Source organism: Xenopus laevis, chromosome 3S, assembly GCF_017654675.1.
Source record: "Xenopus laevis strain J_2021 chromosome 3S, Xenopus_laevis_v10.1, whole genome shotgun sequence".
Classification (NCBI taxonomy): domain Eukaryota; kingdom Metazoa; phylum Chordata; class Amphibia; order Anura; family Pipidae; genus Xenopus; species Xenopus laevis.
This window is the reverse complement of record NC_054376.1, coordinates 108,969,027-108,987,367: the sequence shown is the minus strand read 5'-3', so window position 1 is coordinate 108,987,367 and position 18,341 is coordinate 108,969,027. Positions and strand designations below refer to the sequence as shown.

Here is an 18,341-nt window from a genome sequence, read left to right as displayed (position 1 = left end):
GCATTTTTAGCCATATTAATTTTTGGGATTTACTTCTCTTTTAAAACCAACTAACTACCTTTGTGTCATTGCCCTAAATGCGTACTCCTTGCTCCTGCTCCTAATACTACTAGCCAATTGGGTGCTGAAAGGCCTGCAGTTAAAGACTCACTAGTTATTTAATTGTATTATTAGAATTGCCATAGCTCAGATATTCATTTGTATATTGCTAATGTACAAATGTAAACCTCAAGCAACCCCCACCCTTTATAAACTACTTTCATCTACAGATATGTATTATGGGAAATAGGTTTCAGACAATGGATCTGAGCCTAATGATTGCCTTCTAATGATCTTGTGTTGTTTCAGCTGCTTGCCTTCTTGCAAGGCCTCTTCACCTTCTATCACCACGGCTATGAACTGGCCAAAGACTTCAGTGGCTTTAAAACACAGCTTTCCATCAGCATTCAAAATGTAAGTTACAAATGTCCCCCTCTTCATGCTTAGCAAATCATTTTCCTACCAGCCTAAAGATTTAGGGCTTCACAGATATCTATAACCTTTGGGCAAGTATTCTGTAACTAAAAGAAGAATGTGTGTGTGTGTGTATGATTTTGTATCTTTTTGTGTATGATTGTGCATATGGAATAATGTACCCCCAACTGTATACTATAGCCTTGTTAAACCATATACAGTAAATGCCCAGAGATCGGAGGTAAGTTCTGATTTTATTTTAATATAAAGCAGTATGGGTTTTCTTTTCTTTTTTATAATTTATAATTTATAGTTATGCTTTTTCTAATGAATAATCTGGCACCAGAGAATCATGATGTCCAAAAACAGAACAAACAATATCTGCTGAGTACTTGCAAACAGATTCTGATTACCATTGTTTTCACACCATAGTAGTGATGGGTAAATCTGACCTGTTTTGGGTTGCCAAAAATTTGAGAAACTGCACAAAAAGTTGCTAAGCGCATTGAAGTCAGTGTGCGTCAAACCGTGTGAAAATTTCTCAAACACGGCGAAGCAAGTGAAAATCCCTAGAAATTTTTGTTAAAAAGGTGATTCACTTAGAAATTAACAAGTTGCAGTTGCTCTTCTGTTAGTATTTTAGTATAAGTATTCTATTAGTTTTATTGGCTTTTTATTTTACTTTCTATTCTTCTTCCATATTTTTTTTGTTGTTGCTGCATTTGTATTATGCCTGACATCCAGTTATTAGATTCATTGGCTACATTTTTATTGGCCCTTTCCTCTTCACCTTTTGGTCTGTCATTCAAACCACTGCCAGGTTGCTAGGGTGCTTAAAGGAGAAGGAAAGGTTAAAATTAAGTAAGCTTTATCAGAAAGGTCTATATAAATACACCAGTAAACCCTCAAAGTAATGCTGCTCTGAGCCCTCTGTCAAAAGAAACACTGCATTTCTTTCCTTCTATTGTGTACAGATGGGCTTCTATATTAGACTTCCTGTTTTCAGCTTAAACCTCCAGGGCAGGGCTTGAGCATGCTCAGTTTGCTCCTCTCCCCCTCCCTCCTCACCTCTCTGCTGTAATCTGAGCCCAGAGCTATGACTGAGCAGGGAAAGTCAGGCAGGAAGTGATGTCATACCAAGTGAATATGGCAGCTGCTATCCTAAACAAACAGAGAGAGTGTCTACAGCCGTTTACTCAGGTATGGTAAAGCATTCCACAGAATAACTAATGTTCTAGCTTGCACTATTTTGGCTAATCTATTAACCATAAACTGCTTTGGTACCTTTCCTTCTCCTTTAACAACAATCTAGAATAAAACATAATGACCAAATCCAAATTACCTAAGAATCCCACTGTCTATATCAAAGGTTCCCAACCTCCATGAACCACATTTAAATGTAAAATAACTTGGGGAGCAACACCAGCATGAAATAAGTTCCTGGAGGTGTTAAATACAGGCTGTGATTGGCTATTTTAAGGCCACTGTATGGACAGGCAGCCTACAGGAGGTTCTGTTTGGAAGAACAACTGTTTTTTATACAACCAAACTTGTTTCCTAGCCAGGAATTCAAAAATAAGCACTTGGTCTGAGGCCACTAGGAGCAACATACAATGGGTTGGTGAGAAAAATGTTGCTCACTAGCCACTGGTTGGGGATCACTGGACTATATCATACTAAAAGTTTATTCTCTGGTGAACTGTCCCCTTTAATTTCTGCATTCCCACAATAGTGTCTTACTTGCTACCTTTTGTCAAGTACACTGCAAATCATTGGACAAATGTGACACTAGATGCTCCTCTCAAAATAGATTTTGATTCCCAATAATATACTATAAAGCAAACTTTCTAAAATGTGATGTTTAGTATAGTGCTCTTCCTACTATGCATGCTGACTGTGGCTGCTTCTGAATTGTCAGACACGAGACCGGTTTGAAGGGACACGCTCTGAGGTGGAGTCATTGATGAAGAAGATGAAGGAGAATCCTCATGAGCACTTGGCTCTCAGCCCATTCACTATGGAAGGATACCTCTACGTTCAGGAGAAAAGTAAGAACTTGGGTGAAACTGGGAAGAGCAGTTTTCATCTCCAGTTGAATATATTTCTGAGTCTATGTCATGGTTATTATTATTCTTTTCTAAATTCTTATATGGCTTCTGCAAAACCAGAATGGTAATGTTTCAGTCTCCCTCTTCCTGACAAACCCTCCCAACTCCAGACAACCTTCTGCATTGCTGCCTTCTTCTATGTATGGCAGGTCCTCTTCACTAGCATGACTTTCTAGTTCTGATTGAGCAGTTACCCAGTCAGTCTTAACAATTACTCCTCTGGGCAGAACTTCTTTTGAAAGTCCCAGTGAGTTTTTGGTGCCTTGACAACCTTTTAGTGACAGCCTCACTTTATTTGCTTGCTCATCAGACCCCAGTGCAACTGGAATTCACTGCCACCAGGAAAAAGAGCGCTGGTCATGTCTTAAAGTGTGAATGTAACAAAGTTTGCAAATACTTCTAATATCATTTAACATAGTTCTTCACAGTGGAATTCACCCCTACAGACGGAGAACACTTTATTAGCGTTCTCTGTTCTCATTCCAATGCTTTTTTAATTTACGAGTGTGCTGAGATGAGTTTATGGATATGATCATTTTGGGGCCAAAGAAGAACAAAAAGTATGTAAGTCTTGGCATATGCTGCAAATTGACCTTTATTGCACTCCTGCTTTACAGTCTGCATAAATATCTGTGGCAATATAATGCTATAAGCAATACATTTCTTATTTTTTTCTTTTTGACAATAAATTCTATTTACAAACACAGGGCACAGCGATGGGGGCCAAGTTTACACCATCCTATGCCAATTTATACATGGGTTGGTGGGAGTACATGTATATATATATATATATATATATATATATAATGGAGATTACAATCCTTTCAAGAAATGTATCCATTTTCATGGACATTACATCAATGATTTGCTTCTTATCTGGAAGGGTGATAAAAAGACATTTGAAAAGTTTATGGAGTACATCAATATTAATTATTTAAATATGTTTCACATATGAATATCACATCAACTTCTTAGATATTAGCCTGTCAAATGATGGAAATAATGTGACTACATCACTGTATCGTAAAGAATGTGCAGCCAACACCCTATTGCAAGCCACCTCCTCACATCCCAAACATCTTATAAAAAATATACCAATGGAACAATGTTTACGCCTTAGGCGATTATGTTCCGAATTTCACACTTTTGTTACAAAAACATGCCACCTAAGAGACAGGCTACTTTTTAGGGGATATAACATGAATTTGTTGACTGGAGCTTTCAACCCCTAGGAATTCTCTCCTTCAGAAAGGTATGTCCAAATCCCGAGGTATATTAGCATCACCATCTAATAAGGATAAACCATTTAGTATACTAACTTATAGACCACAAACCTTATGATTAAAATCATAATTGAAAAAAAAAAAAATTCCCATTTTAAGGACAGATGACAAATTAAATGATCTGAGCTCAGGGTGTAAATTTGTCACTAGAAAAGGCCTCACGCTAAGTAATATATTTTCACCTAGTATGGTAAATACCAAAAAAGTGTGAAATACCACATGTCTAGTGACAAAGGGGAACGTCATGTGGCGAATAAAGGTGTGTGATCTGTCCATATATGAAAAAAAGTGACACTTCTAAGGCCCAGTCTGAAGACAGAATGGGCCTTTCCACAAATCCAGGCCTGGATATATTTAATCACAAGTTTGAAATGCCTGAGCCAATATGTGGGGAAAACATAGCGTAAGCTAAAGGAGAGAATTCGAGAACATCTTTCTGATATTAATACACAGAAAGATACTCATGTTTCCAAGCACTTCCATTCATGTAACTCTGGGGATCTTGGCTGCTTCAGTATTCAGGGTATAGAAAGAGTATATTTTAATAACCAGGGAGGTGACCTATCAAAAAAGAAAACCACAGAATTCCAGTGCATTTGATGAATAAGCCTGTACTGCAAAATCTTTGCTCTAAATGCTATAATCTCATTGCAGGGCATTTTGGGACGTCTTGGGTTAAACATTACTGCACTTACCAGAGGGAAACCAAACAATTGACTATGGTACCCTTTGACCAGAAGTCTGGAGGAAAAGTGGTAAGTGTTAGAGGGTTAACATGTCTTTAGAAATTTTAAAAACCTTAGCCTTTCTCTATAAAAATTCCAATGGGGTTATACAATAAAAGGCACTCATTTTGCCCAGAAAAAGTAACCTGCAGCAATCAATGAGCAGGTAGAGTTTACTGATCACCTGTTTAAAGTCAAAGATCTTATTTGTTGCTATGAGTGACTACTGCTGGGCAAACATAGTGCCTTTTATTACACCTGTGGGTTGTTGGTCTATCTATCGAGAGGAGAGAAAGAATAGAACACAACAATTTTAATATTACATTGTATAGTCATATAAAGGATTTCAGAGAGTATTTACCGAAGCTCACAGGTTGAATTTGGTTTACCGTGTGTAAGATGCCAAAAGCCTATTAATGTGGTGACTCCCGGGGGACTCGTGACACCACTAGCCTCCTGGAGTGTGACTTGAAAGAACTGGTTGGTTTTTTGAAGTACTGTGTCGTATCAGGTTGTAGAAATTGTCATTTTCAGCACAAAGATGCCAGTACAATATCCAAATTTTACTTTTAGGGCAGTTGAATCCCTAATATGTGTTGCAGTATGGTCAGTATATCAAATAGACCTGCCAAATAAACACCCATGTACAGAAGATTTGTGAAGTCAGAAAATATCTCCCCTGATCTCCTGCTTACCTACCCCGGGTTGCCACCTTTTCTGGAAAAAAAATACCGGCCTTCCTATATATTTATCTTTTTCCCTATTAATAACATTGGGATCAACCATCATTTTTACTGGCCAGGCCGGTCACTCGCATACATAAACTTTATATACCAATATCTATACAAATTGTAGATTTTAGTATCACAATAGCCTTGGATATTATACTTGTCCAAGAAATCATCCAAGCCACTCTTAGGGCAGAGACACATGTTCAGATTCAGGGAGATCAGTCGCCCAGAGACAAATTTCCTCTTCTGCCTCCCGCCGGCTAGAATGTAAATTGCCGGCGGGATGGCAATCGGTGTAATTCGTTTTCCGAAGTTGCCTCGCGAGGAAACACAGCCTATCTAGTTATCCAGTTTTTATTTTTATACTGAACAATTCTTTTAAAATCCCTTTGTAGAGATTCTTAATAAATTATTTCCAGGAAAAGAAATCAAATGCATATTTTGCAGTTCTACAGGTTGCTGTCACTGGTTTTAATTTTTTTGTTCTTTGAAAATATTTTAATGTATTCTGATGTAAGAATGACATCACTGATTGGGGCTATTTGCATATTTGGCATCATTCTATCAGCTGTGCCTATTAATATGCCCTAGCGCTCAATCTGTAACTTGGTGTTCTTGACAGAGGCTCCCCTGGGAAGCTGGAACGTTGAAGTATTTTTCAAAATGTTGTTAAGACTATCAAAAGCATCTAACAATTTTTAAAAAAATTCTCTCTGTCTGGAAAATAATGTCTAACACCTGCTGTGTCCATAATGCTTCCTTTGTCCTCCTGTGGGGTTTAATGGCTGCCTGTCAGGCCAAAAGAATAGAGGGCAAAACAATTGTCCAACTTATCAGGAAGTTCAGATTTTGTTCAGAGTATTCTAATTCACAGAAATATTATGTATTACAGAGTTTGGCCATCTGTAAACTATTTTTTCTTATAATAGGGCGTTAGTCGCCCTTTTGTTATTTGGGTGACTCACTGCAGACTAATACATTGCTGCTGAGCTTCTGAAAATTTAGGAAATTTAACTCTAACAAAAGGCACAAAGTTTGCCCTGTTGAGTGACCCATAATAACCAATGAGATGTATGTTTTTAAACCGGTAACCAGTTACCATTGCACCTTTTATTACATTGCCCTACAAATAACCCCTCATATAACACCTTAGCTAAGCTACCATAGGTCTCCTTCTTGTCTGTCTACTCATATCTAGGCGTTCAGCATGGTATTTACTGTTTACTTTCCCACATAAGGGATAAAATTCTTGTTTAAAATAGGACAACTGCAAGTGCTTTTGGCACAATTTCATTTGCAGCATTGCGTTTGCCTCAGTTGTGTCTGCTGCAATTGTGTTTGATTCATCAAAATGAAGGCAATTGCATGAGTGTTCGATTGCTAATGGGGAAAAAACGCATTAGGGCTCTTACACACGGCTGTTTTTTGCTGTGCTCTCCTGCTTTACGCTTTATTCCGTTCAGCCACAGGGGAGAGCAGGAGTAGACGCAGTCAATTATTTTGAAGGAGGCTGTACTCACACAGATGTAATCGCCAAACGCAGCATGTTGCATTTCACCTGCGTTTGGCGCATACATGCGTCTGTGTGAGTACAGCCCCCTTCACAATAATTGAGTGCGTCTACTCCTGCGCTCCCCTGCGGCTACGCAGGGGAGTTTTACCCTGGCAATGAAATTGCTTGCATGTACCATATTTTATATCAAAGGATTGGTATTGCTATTCTTTTACTAATGTCTATGAATTTGAGCCCTGTTTCTGCATTTATGTATTGTTCTAGTGCATAACCCAACTATTACTCTCCTGAGTTCAAAAAGGGCACATTCACTCTCAAGAAGGACTGTATTTAGGGCCGATGCTGCCTTAGGCACTGGATCTAAACACGCCTGCCTATGTGACACGCGTGACTTCCGCGTGTCGTGCGCATGACGTCACATGCACGGACATCGTGCATGTGACGATATCCCCATACCCCTCCCATTGCTTTCACTGGATTTCCTATGGAAATCCGTGAAAGAGGCTGGGCAATATATTTTTTTTCAATTTAAAAAATTAATTTATAGGCACCCGAGGGCCGCCGCCCAAAACCTGCCGCCCTAGGCACAGGCCTTGGGTGCCTTTATATAAATACACTCCTGCTCTCAAGTATATTCATTAAGTTATGTTAAAAAAATATGTTCAAATTTTGATACATTCGGGAACCGTGGGTTCACGCTGTCTCCTTTACACCTTCTTTGGGTTGCGAAGAGGTTCAGATTGAGCTCTTTTTTGCTCTCTCCCCGCCCATGACCTTCCTGTGCCGGCTTCCAGTTCTGGATGAGTCTATTTTAAAGGACCAGTAACATCAAAAAATTAAATTGTTTTAAAGTAATAAAAATAAAATGCAGTGTTGCCCTGCACTAGTAAAACTGCTGTGTTTGCTTCAGAAACACTACTTTTGTTTATATAAATAAGCTGCTGTGTAGCAATGGGGGCAGCCATTCAAAGGAGAAAAGGCTCAGGTTACACAGCAGATAGCAGATAAGCTCTGTAGAACATAATGGTGTTATCTGTTATCCACTATTTAACCTGTGCCATATAGCCGTTTTTCAATTTCCGCCATTGCTACACAGCAGCTTGTTTATATGAACTATAGTAGTGTTTCTGAAGCAAACACATCAGTTTTACCAGTGCAGGGCAACACTACATGATATTTTCATTACTTTAAAACACTTTCAGTTTTTGGTGTTACTGTTCCTTTAAGGCACGTGGCTGCTCCGCCCCCTTTCATGATGTCACAGATGGTGGGTCAGGGGCAGGCCTATAAATAGAAGGTGCAGGCCGGGTTAGAGTCAGGTGCGGATTAGTCGGTTGCAGGCCATGTTTTTTTTTAACTTGCACATCACAATGTATTATTATGAAGTTTATGTTATTCAATTTGCTTTATGTAAAGCTGTAGAATTCAGGTGAAATAGAAAGTACAAGTATAGGACCTGTTCTCCAGAATGCTCAGGACCTGGGGTTTTTCAGATAATGGACCTTTTCGTAATCTGCTAGGAAATCATATAAACATTAAATAAACCCAATAGGCTGGTTTTGCTTCCAGTAAGGATTAATTATATCTTAGTTGGGATCAAGTACAAGCTACTGTTTTATCATTACAGAGAAAAAGGAAATTGTGTTTAAGAACTTGGATTATTTGTTTATAGTGGCGTATAGGGAGATGGCCTTCCCATAATTCAGAGCTTTCTAACAGTCAATTACAAATGAGGAGAGGACTCCGAGGTAGCAAAAAATGCTGTGGTTGGGTTTATTCAAGGCTACTACATGACATGTTTCGGGTCATTAAATACCCTTTCTGGATAACAGGTTTCCGGATAATGGATCCCATACCTGTATAAGCTTGAATCATAGCATAATAGTGGTATTTTATAAGTAGTAAAGTCACATACATCTCAATTCCATTGTTCTGCCATGCTCTTTGTTAGGGAGAGGAAGAACTCGTTCAATTGAAATCCTGCATACGGAGAAAAACGGAATCCATTGAAAAGAGGTTTTGCTTCGATGTAGAAGGTGTTGACCGGTGAGTGTTACCCCCCTTTTTTCTCATTCCATACCTCATGCATTATGGGCCTCAACTGAACAAAATTCTAATGTCAGCATTCTGAAACCACAATGCCCTCACCTGCGGTTCAAGGCGAATATGCAACTTGTGTCCTATAGTTATTGATCATTTAACTCACAGTGGGGGGGGGGGACAAATGAATTACTTCTGCGTGAGCCTGTATCAAAGAGATACACTCCGCTGATAATAGCTGCTGGGTTTTTTTTTTCATGACTTGTAAGAAACCATTGTCTGAGAATGTCACTGCCAGATGATAATGGCGTCCCTTTAATGGAATCCATTGTATGTTCCTCAACCCCTATTACTGATCCTACTGAGGGCACTGGTATGTCATCCTTTATAAACCCCAAGTGCCATGTTTCTCATTCATTAGATAAGGAAGCCTTTTCATTCCTCACATTGTACAAGTTTGGGGGATATCGAATGGTTATCTGGAAGGCGAATCTAATGGGAATAGAGGCCTTTTTAATGTGTTTCAATAAATATCATGAAAACACTTTTTATTGTGTAGCTTTAATCTCCTTTCTTATGAATCATTGTGTCCTTCGGGATTTATATTTATTATTAAACCATGCATATAGTCCATTCAATTCTCTTTAATGATCCAACAGCTCAAATGTGCTGCAAGCTAGAATAAATGCAATATATTTTTTTGTTTGTTCAGGGGCAATATTCTTTTTTTCCCTTGGCGATGTGGTTTATAGAAGTGTAAATTTCTTATTAGCCTGTGTTGGTAATGCAGGGCGTGATGTTTTTCTCTAAGACATTTAAGCAGCGTTGCAAGGCTTGTTATAGTCCCTTACATTGTGCAGTTTTATTATTTTTACCATAGCAAAAGAACACATTTCGTGTTTGACAAATAGGCAAATATTCTTTTTATTTGGAGAAGATGTTTATTCACCTTGTGCTGTGCAAAAGTATCGACCAATTCTCTTATTTTATTTAATAACAAATACTACATTGACACTATATTTTATATTAAAGGAACAGTGCCATCAAAAAAATATAAGCTGCAGCATTGAAACACCATAGTGGGTGCAACAGAACATTTTTTCAAGTTCACTGTCTGCAGCAAATTAACTCAGTCTTTAGTTACCCTTTGAAGTACTACAGGGCTGTAATATATAGCAAAATAAGGGTATCCAGTTTAAAGGCAAATATTGCATTATCCTCATAGATTAAAGGACACTTATCTTCAGATATATTGTTCACTAAGGACTCCACACCTAAATTTTGAATAACTGTAGTTTTCTGTTATGGTTGTTGGTGTAGTTCATGATTACATTCACTATATGGTCAAAAATATGTGGACGCTTTTTTTTTTTTTCCTCCACATATTTTTGCCCTGACCTAAACACGCATAGAATAAAATAGAACTCCACTGTGAACCGGGCCTGGTCCCCAACATCTGTGCCCAACAGCTTATGTATGAATGGAAGCAAATCCTACCAACTATGTTCTATAGTAGAAGAGAGTAAGGGCAGTGGCACACGGGGAGATTAGTCGTCCGCGAGAGATTTGGCGACTAATTGTTAGTTTTGTCTTCCAAATGAGAATAATGTAAATCCCCAGCGTCAAAACATACCAGGCTACTTTTAATTGCATGTCGTTCCAAAACACACAGAGACCCTTTTCTGGGCGACTTAGCTAAAAAAGCGATTCCATTACCAAGTATTGAAATCTACCAAAGTAAGGGTCAGACCACACGAGTAGTTTCGGGGAGATTAGTCCCCCTGCCCTCTGCCGGCTAAAATGAGAATCACCTGGGGGAAGGCACACACGGCGCTTCATTTTCTGAATCTGCGTGTGTGGCCAGACCCTTAAACACACTTAGTAGCCAAGATTGTATGTAAATTTCATCCATTGCCTGCACCGAAAGTGCTGTATCCCCAAGTTTCCTTCACTCCCCCCCCCCCACCAAACCTGGATGTTACACTGCAGGCAATTGAAACTTCTGTGCATGATAGGAAAACCACTTATTCAGGGATATAGATAAGTAAATCTGTAAAACTCATAAATGCACAGAGAATCTGAAATCCATCAAGCCTCATTAATGCTGTGCTTTCTTTAGGAAGCAAGCCAAGTACATGTCCTACTGCTTATACATGCACTACTGCTTATACATGCACTACTGCTTATTATACATGCACTACTGCTTATTATACATGCACTACTGCGTATTATACATGCACTACTGCTTATTATACATGCACTACTGCTTATTATACATGCACTACTGCTTATTATACATGCACTACTGCTTATACATGCACTACTGCGTATACATAGCCAATTCCTTAAAACAGATCAGCTCTAAGGGTTCAGTTTTTTTTGTTGTTATAATACTCTATTGCTTTGTTTATCTTTGTTTTAAAAACATATCCTTTTTATTTCAATTTCTGCCTGATTGTAAGGATGAGATAACAAGCCTGACACACTCAGAACAAAAAATTATAAATAATTCAAAAACAATAAAAAGAAAATTACTATTTGCAAAAGATGTTTCAATTGTGCTAAACACATCTCTTGTTCCAAAATAGTGACAAGCTAGCCTGAATACTCTATGGTAGTGGTCCTCAACCAGTGGCTCGTGATTTACACTGGCCATAGAAGCAAAGATCAGATCGTTCGAATCCTCGAATTTCCCCATCTCCAGACCTGCCACTAACCTTTCAGATCAAATAAAGTAGTAAAAGAACAGATCAGCTGATGTTCTGCCCCTGACAGCAATCGTACGAAAGTTATGTCCGACAAAAGCTGGTGATTGTCTCCCTCTGATATTGTCAGATCGGCAATATATGCAGAGATATTATCGGCAGCCGACAAATCTTTTAACCTGGCCAAACGAACGATCTCCTCCATGGGACGAAAAATGTCGGGACTCTCCACACATCGAGGAATCAAGGATTCCTATGATCGGATCTTTGCGTCTATGGCCAGCTTAACATGTTGCTCACCAACCCCTTGGATGTTTCTCCCAATGGCCTCAAAGCAGGTGCTAATTTTTGAATTCCAGACTTGGAGGCAAGCTTTGGTTGCATAAAAAACAGATTTATGGCCAAACAGAACCTCCTGTAGGCTGACCGTCCATATAGGGCTACTAAACAGCCAATTATATCCTTTATTTGGCACCCCCTGCAACTTTTTTCATGCTTGTGTTGCTCCCCAACTCTTTTTACATTTGAATGTGGCTCGCAGGTAAAAAACGTTTGGGGACCCCTGCTCTATGGTATCCATATTGTATTATTAAAGCCACTTTTAACTCTCCAGTCTTCAGCACCTTTACTGGCAGTCCAGAAACCTATCCAGTAAATGTCATCCTTCTAAATGGTTCTTAGTGATGTCATCCATTTTATTTTTTTCTTAGTGATGTCATTTCTGTCATGTGACTCACTGAAACTTGTATGTAATACAGATATGGGACCTATTATCCAGAATGCTTGGGACCTGGGGTTTTTCTGGATAACGTATCTTTCGACAATTTGGATCTTCATACCTTAAGTCTACTAAAAACCATATAAACATTAAATAAACCCAATAAGATGGTTTTGCTTCCAGTAAGGATTATTATATCATAGTTGGGATTGAGTAGAAGCTTCTGTTTTATTATTAAAAAAAGGAAATCATTTTAAAAAATTTAATTATTTGATTAAAATGGATTATGGGAATGGCAGAGGGCCTTCCCATAATTCAAATCTTTCTGGTTAATGGGTTTCCAGATAACAGATCCCATACCTGTATATAATTTCACTGATTCACATGGCACCAAAAATTGGATTGGACAAGCTTTATTTTTTGGACACCTCTCAAAATAGCATTCGATCAGGATCTCTCCCACCCCGTCATGCAGGGGGAAGCCGAAGCAAACAATATTACAAGTAAGGATGTTTGTATTTGTTCTGCCTGGGAAATCCTCGGAATAAACCAACTGCCGGGTTGCTGTGTAGCTTTCATTTATATGACTCCATTTCTGGAGTAATTGGATTTGAAATCATGGCTCTTCCTCCCTCGTTATCACTTCTCAGGCTTTTAATAAGAAAAAGGGAAACTCGTAGCGAGACTGTTGAAAGGCTGCAGAATTCTGCTGTTCGTCGGACTTTCCCACAGCGAGAAGCCTGGTTTGAGAGCAATCCCATTCTCTGTGTATTTTATTTTTTAAAAGCCTGGATAGTCACTTGGAGGTTTTTAAGGAGATTTGTGGATTCATCTCCTCTTGTGACTTCTGTAATTGGGAAGCCATAGTGTAATAACCTTCTGCGCATTTAAAGCCTTGGAGTTGTAGGCAGTAATAAGCAGCGGGGCTTTTCAGTTTAGTGTTTCAGCTTTGAAGGATAGTCAGTTCTTTGACATACTGTTTTTTTTATTCTTGGTCAGAGCATGAGGGAGTTTCTAAAAAAAAAATCCCTTTTGTATAGAAGGGGACAAGGCTCTGAAATAGTTTTTTTTATCCTGAATTCTTGCTCTTATGCCGTGTGGTAATAATGTCCATAGAGAAAGATAAAACATAGAAGCATTTGCTTAAAATGAAAGCAAAGAAGTGGGCCAGAAATATTATGCATTATGTTTTGGGCTTCTGTACCAGCCCAAGGCAACCACAACCCTTTAGAAGTAAAGATCTATGTCTCCAAAGATGCCCCAGTAGCTCCCCATCTTCTTTTCTGCTGATTCACTGCACATGCTCTGTGCTGCTGTCACTTACTGAGCTTAGGGACCCACTCACAATATACAGTACACATGGAACAGAAATGTCACAATATATATATACGTAAATGTCACAATATAAGGCTGATTAATTTAGATTCTCGTTACATGGCCACACAGCAACCAGTGCAATTAGTATCAGACTTTAATATCCAACCCTGTAGCATTAGCTTCTGTGACAGGCCAGCCTTATTTTCTGCTTGATGATTTGTAAGATTAAATTCTCAGCAGCTATTCAGAGCCCACTGAGCATGTGCATTTGTAAAATTAATCCCAAGAGTTTACACTTAAAGTGCAGGAGTCCAAAACCAATTCGTAGAAGAAAATGCGATTTATTAGCAGGGCATTTTGTACTCACATTCAGACAGGCTTTCACATCATTGGCACACACAGATTTTATACACATTTATACGTTAGGCAGACGCATCAACAGCCATGTAAAGCATTCCACTAGCGAAAAATACAACTCCAGTTGCCATAGACACATCCCTTTCCAGGACCTTGCACCACCTTCCAGTCCTAGCAGCCGGATAGGAATTTTCCTGTGTGCCACCTTCCGGTCCTAGAAGTCCGGCATATGCTCTATGCCCCTTTGCCCTACTCCGGATAGGAATTTTCCTGGTCCCTGCTTCAGGATGTTCCAACTGGCCCTAAACTGTCACTTCTGCCCTATCTTGGTTTAGCCATGGCCCCTAGGCCACTACCTCCTCGTTGGAGGTCTGAGCTTCCCATGCTAGCTTCACCCTATCTAGCTGAAGTACCTACTACTTCTTACTAGAGACCCTCACTCTACCTGATCCTGTCCAGCCGATGTCCAGGAGAAGAAAAAACATGCCCTCTATAGTTTTTTTTAATTATTTGCCTTCTGACTCTTTCCAGCTCTCAGATGAGAGTCACTAACCCCATCTAGAAAAAAACAAATGCTCTGTAAGGCCACAAATGTATTGTTATGGCTACATTTTATTACGCATCTTTCTATTCAGTCCCTCTCCAGTCTCTTATTTAAATCAATGCATAGTTGCTAGGGTAATTTGGATCCTAGCAACCAGATTGCAAAATTACAAACTGGAGAGCTGCTATATAAAAAGCTAAATTACTCAAAAACCACAAATGATATTGCATGTCAGTTGAAAATTGGATATATATGGAATAGTAATTGATACACACACATATATATAAAAATATATTTACATATAAAAATATATATGTACTTGCTCCTGACGAAGGTCCCTATATAGGAACGAAATGTTGACTATTCTGCATGTATTTTCTGTTTAAATCGTTTTTGCTATTTTTGAATAGTGCAGCAGCTTTGTTCATTTTTATATGTTTTTGTTGCTATAATACATTTCAGCAGGAATTGTTTCACTATAGAGTTCCATTAAATTGCATTAATACTTAAATCGTACTTCCAGTTCATTAAATTGTATAATAAGCAAACATCATGGAGTTCTGTTGTTTTCCTCTTGATTGTGATTTCGATTTGTCTCCTAGACAGGGATAAAAGGGCTACCCTTTTCTTAGATTGAGATGAATAGAACAGTCGCAGGCTGCTTGTTGGAAGCTCTTTGTCTTGTTAAAGTGTCCCATTGCCCTGTATCATTATGATTTCCCAGTAGATGACAGCGTTTGTGTCCACAATGTTGGCAGTCGGAGCTCTTCATCCTCCCACAACCCCAACTGGCTGATTCCTTTTACTTGTAGCAAATGAGGAGATAAAATGCAAAATATGTTTAGTGCATTCTTGGCAAAGGGTTTGGCAGGTGGGAATCCGTATCCTCATTTGTAAGTGTGACGTGAGCTTGTCTGAATCCTTCTGATCCCCTCCAGTGGCCCATCCGCCTGAAGGTTATGTATCTCTTTATTCCATAAATACACGGCACTTAACTTCCCTTGTTCTCACCTCTCCTCTAGGCCAACAGTTCTAACGATGCAGGCCCTGTCAGAAGAGGAGAGAAAGCTATGGATGGAAGCAATGGATGGACGGGAGCCAGTAAGTAAATACCATACCTTCCAACTGTCCCCTTTTTTGTGGGACAGTTTCGATTTTGACAGTTCAGCCCACAGTCCCTGGTTTGTTACTGAAATGTCCTGACTTTCTCTTTGATCTCCTGCACTGAACAGCCAGAAAGAAAAAGTTTCTAACTTAATTAGTTTTTGGCAGAAAGCCCAGAATAGATACTTAGGCTATGGGCATATTTGCAGAGCGTTTTCAGCGCGGTCCACGTTGATGTGCTGACCGTCGCGTATGCGCTAGCTATATTGTGTCATTGCCTAAGCTTAAACTTCTAACGTCAATACGCGGCTGTGGGCTTTTTTTAAAAAAAACCCACGGGACAAATCGTGCCAAAACCGTAAATACGCATGTGTGCCCATAGCCTTAGATACTTTTGGAACAGTTTTAAGATAAGCAGGTCTCTTGGGAGAACTTAGATTCACAGTTTAAAGGAGATGGAAATTCGTCATGCACTTGAGGGTGCCAAATGTTAGGCACCCCCAAGTGATTGTATTGACTTACGTGAAACCCCGGGCCGGTGCTCCTATCAGCAGAAAACTGCACCGACAAGGTGTTATTCCAGCGAGCACCACGGAGCCATCCACTTCCCCCTTCTTCTTTCTTCAGATTTCCCGGGGGCTGAACGAAATAGACGACTTTTTAATTAAAGTTCAGCTTTTCACTCTACTGTGCATGCGCAGCTGCGCGAACAAAGAGGGAGATTGAAGAAGATTGTTCCGTGGTGCTCACTGGAATAACCCCCGGGCCGGTGCAGTTTTCTGCTGATAGGAGCACCGGCCCGGGCTTTCAGGTAAGTAAATACAATCACTTGGGGGTGCCTAACATTTGTCACTCCCAAGTGCAAGAAGACTTTCCTTCTCCTTTAACTGACAATTTACCTTCATTAGCAAAACTGTAATAATACATAAAAACCACAGAAATGTGTTAAAACTTTAATAACCTGCCAAATTTTGTAAAATGGGCATGGTAATTAGGGGGTGTGGCCAAAAATGGGCATGTCCAAACAATTTTACCACGCTCTGCACGGCAAATCTTTTTGTCCCTCTTTCTATTTCCAAAATGTTGAGAGGTTGGAAATATGGGTACCACACTGTTGTAGGTGGGATTTTGGCCTTGCACAAAAACTGTCCCACACTGCGGCATGTGAAGGATGGCAGAGAAATGGAAAGGATTCTTTTTTGCTGTAACATGGCAACATAGGTTTAATTCCCATGTGCAGACTGTTCCCTAACGATCATTGCTATCTTTTTACAATTTCTAGAGTAGTCAGCCATCAGCAGAGTGTTGAGAACCGCTAAAAGCTTTCCATTAGATAACAACACCATAAGCTACAAAGAGCAGCTATGCCTTTAATTACCTTCATTTCCATCATTTCCCAGCAACCCAAGCAATGCTTTTTCCCAACAATGGGAAAACCCTAATATATATTGATTCATGGGGGGGTAAGTATTAGAGCACTTCAAGTGGAGGTGTATGGGGAAATCTTGTTAAAAAACACCTTGGTACTATAGAAGCCAACATATACATTATTGATTTGCATTAGTCAATATGGCACTTTCACTGGCATTTTATGTGTTTGCTTTTGGAAGCAATATAGACAATAAATAGCACTGTATCAGGGTAGCCTTTCTTTTTAGCAGACAAAATTAAGTACAGGCATGGTATGCGTAAACTAGAAACCCATTATCCAGAAAACTCCTAATTAAAGAATGCCATCTCCCATTTTAAAGGCGTGGATCATACCATAACTTTTAGTATGTTATAGAATGGCCATTTCTCAGCAAATTTTCATTTGGTCTTCATTATTTATAGTTTATTAATTATTCGCCTAAAAATGTAATTGCTTTGTAAGGCTACAAATGTATAGTTATTGCTACTTTTTATTACTGATCCTTCTATTCAGGCCTCTCCTATTCATATTCCAGTCTCTTGTTCAAATCAATGTATGTTTGCTAGGGGAATTTGGATCTTAGCAACCAGATTGCTGAAATTGTAAACTGGAGCTGCTAAATAAAAAGCTAAATAACTTGAATACAACAAAATAATGTAACAAAAACTAGTTGCAAATTTGATCAGAATATCGCTCTCTACATGATACTTAGGGGGCTATTTATCAAAGTCCGAATTTATCTCAATATTTTCTGCTACAAACAAACGGTCTGTTTCTTTTACAGTTATTTATTATTATATTTTCCCAACATTTTTCTTTGCGGGAAAAAAAAATCAGATTTTCACGATTTTTTGGATTTGTCACCCGTAAACTCATATTTTTGCCCGAAAACTTCGGGGTATTGCGCACCACAAAAAATCATTGGGACTTCTCCCATTGACTTAAATGCAACCTTGACAGGTCTGCGATGCCAGATTTTCTGATTCTGACTTTTCCATCCTCAGGGTTTAATAAATTCTGAAAAATTTGTGATTTTTTTTTTTTTAAAAGTCCGATTTTATAAAACAAAAATCACACATTTTTTGTGATTTTTGCATTCGGAGTTTAATAAATAACCCCCTAAAAGTAAACTCAAAGGTGCCTAATCCCTTTAATTTTATAATTCAAATTTTTTAAAATGATTTCATTTTTTTAATGTAATGATCAAACATTGCCTTGTACTCATTTCTAATGAAGATAAACTTAATCGTTATTGGAGGCAAAATAATTATTTAGTTTTGAAATGATCTTAAGTTATGGAGATCCAAATTATGGAAAGATCCGTTGTCTGGA

General features: G+C 38.8%; 1 protein-coding gene across 3 annotated transcripts in view; it reads left to right on the top strand.

Annotated features, from left to right (window-relative positions):
* arhgap26.S (Rho GTPase activating protein 26 S homeolog) overlaps window positions 1-18,341 on the top strand; it is a 318,698-nt gene that overhangs the window by 90,171 nt on the left and 210,186 nt on the right. For all 3 annotated transcript variants that reach the window (XM_018256176.2, XM_018256175.2, XM_041588729.1), the window contains exons 7-11: window positions 349-453; window positions 2,372-2,501; window positions 4,499-4,599; window positions 8,765-8,859; window positions 15,517-15,595. In XM_018256176.2, coding sequence (XP_018111665.1) covers window positions 349-453; window positions 2,372-2,501; window positions 4,499-4,599; window positions 8,765-8,859; window positions 15,517-15,595 — 510 coding nt within the window. The remainder of the gene's footprint in view (window positions 1-348; window positions 454-2,371; window positions 2,502-4,498; window positions 4,600-8,764; window positions 8,860-15,516; window positions 15,596-18,341) is intronic.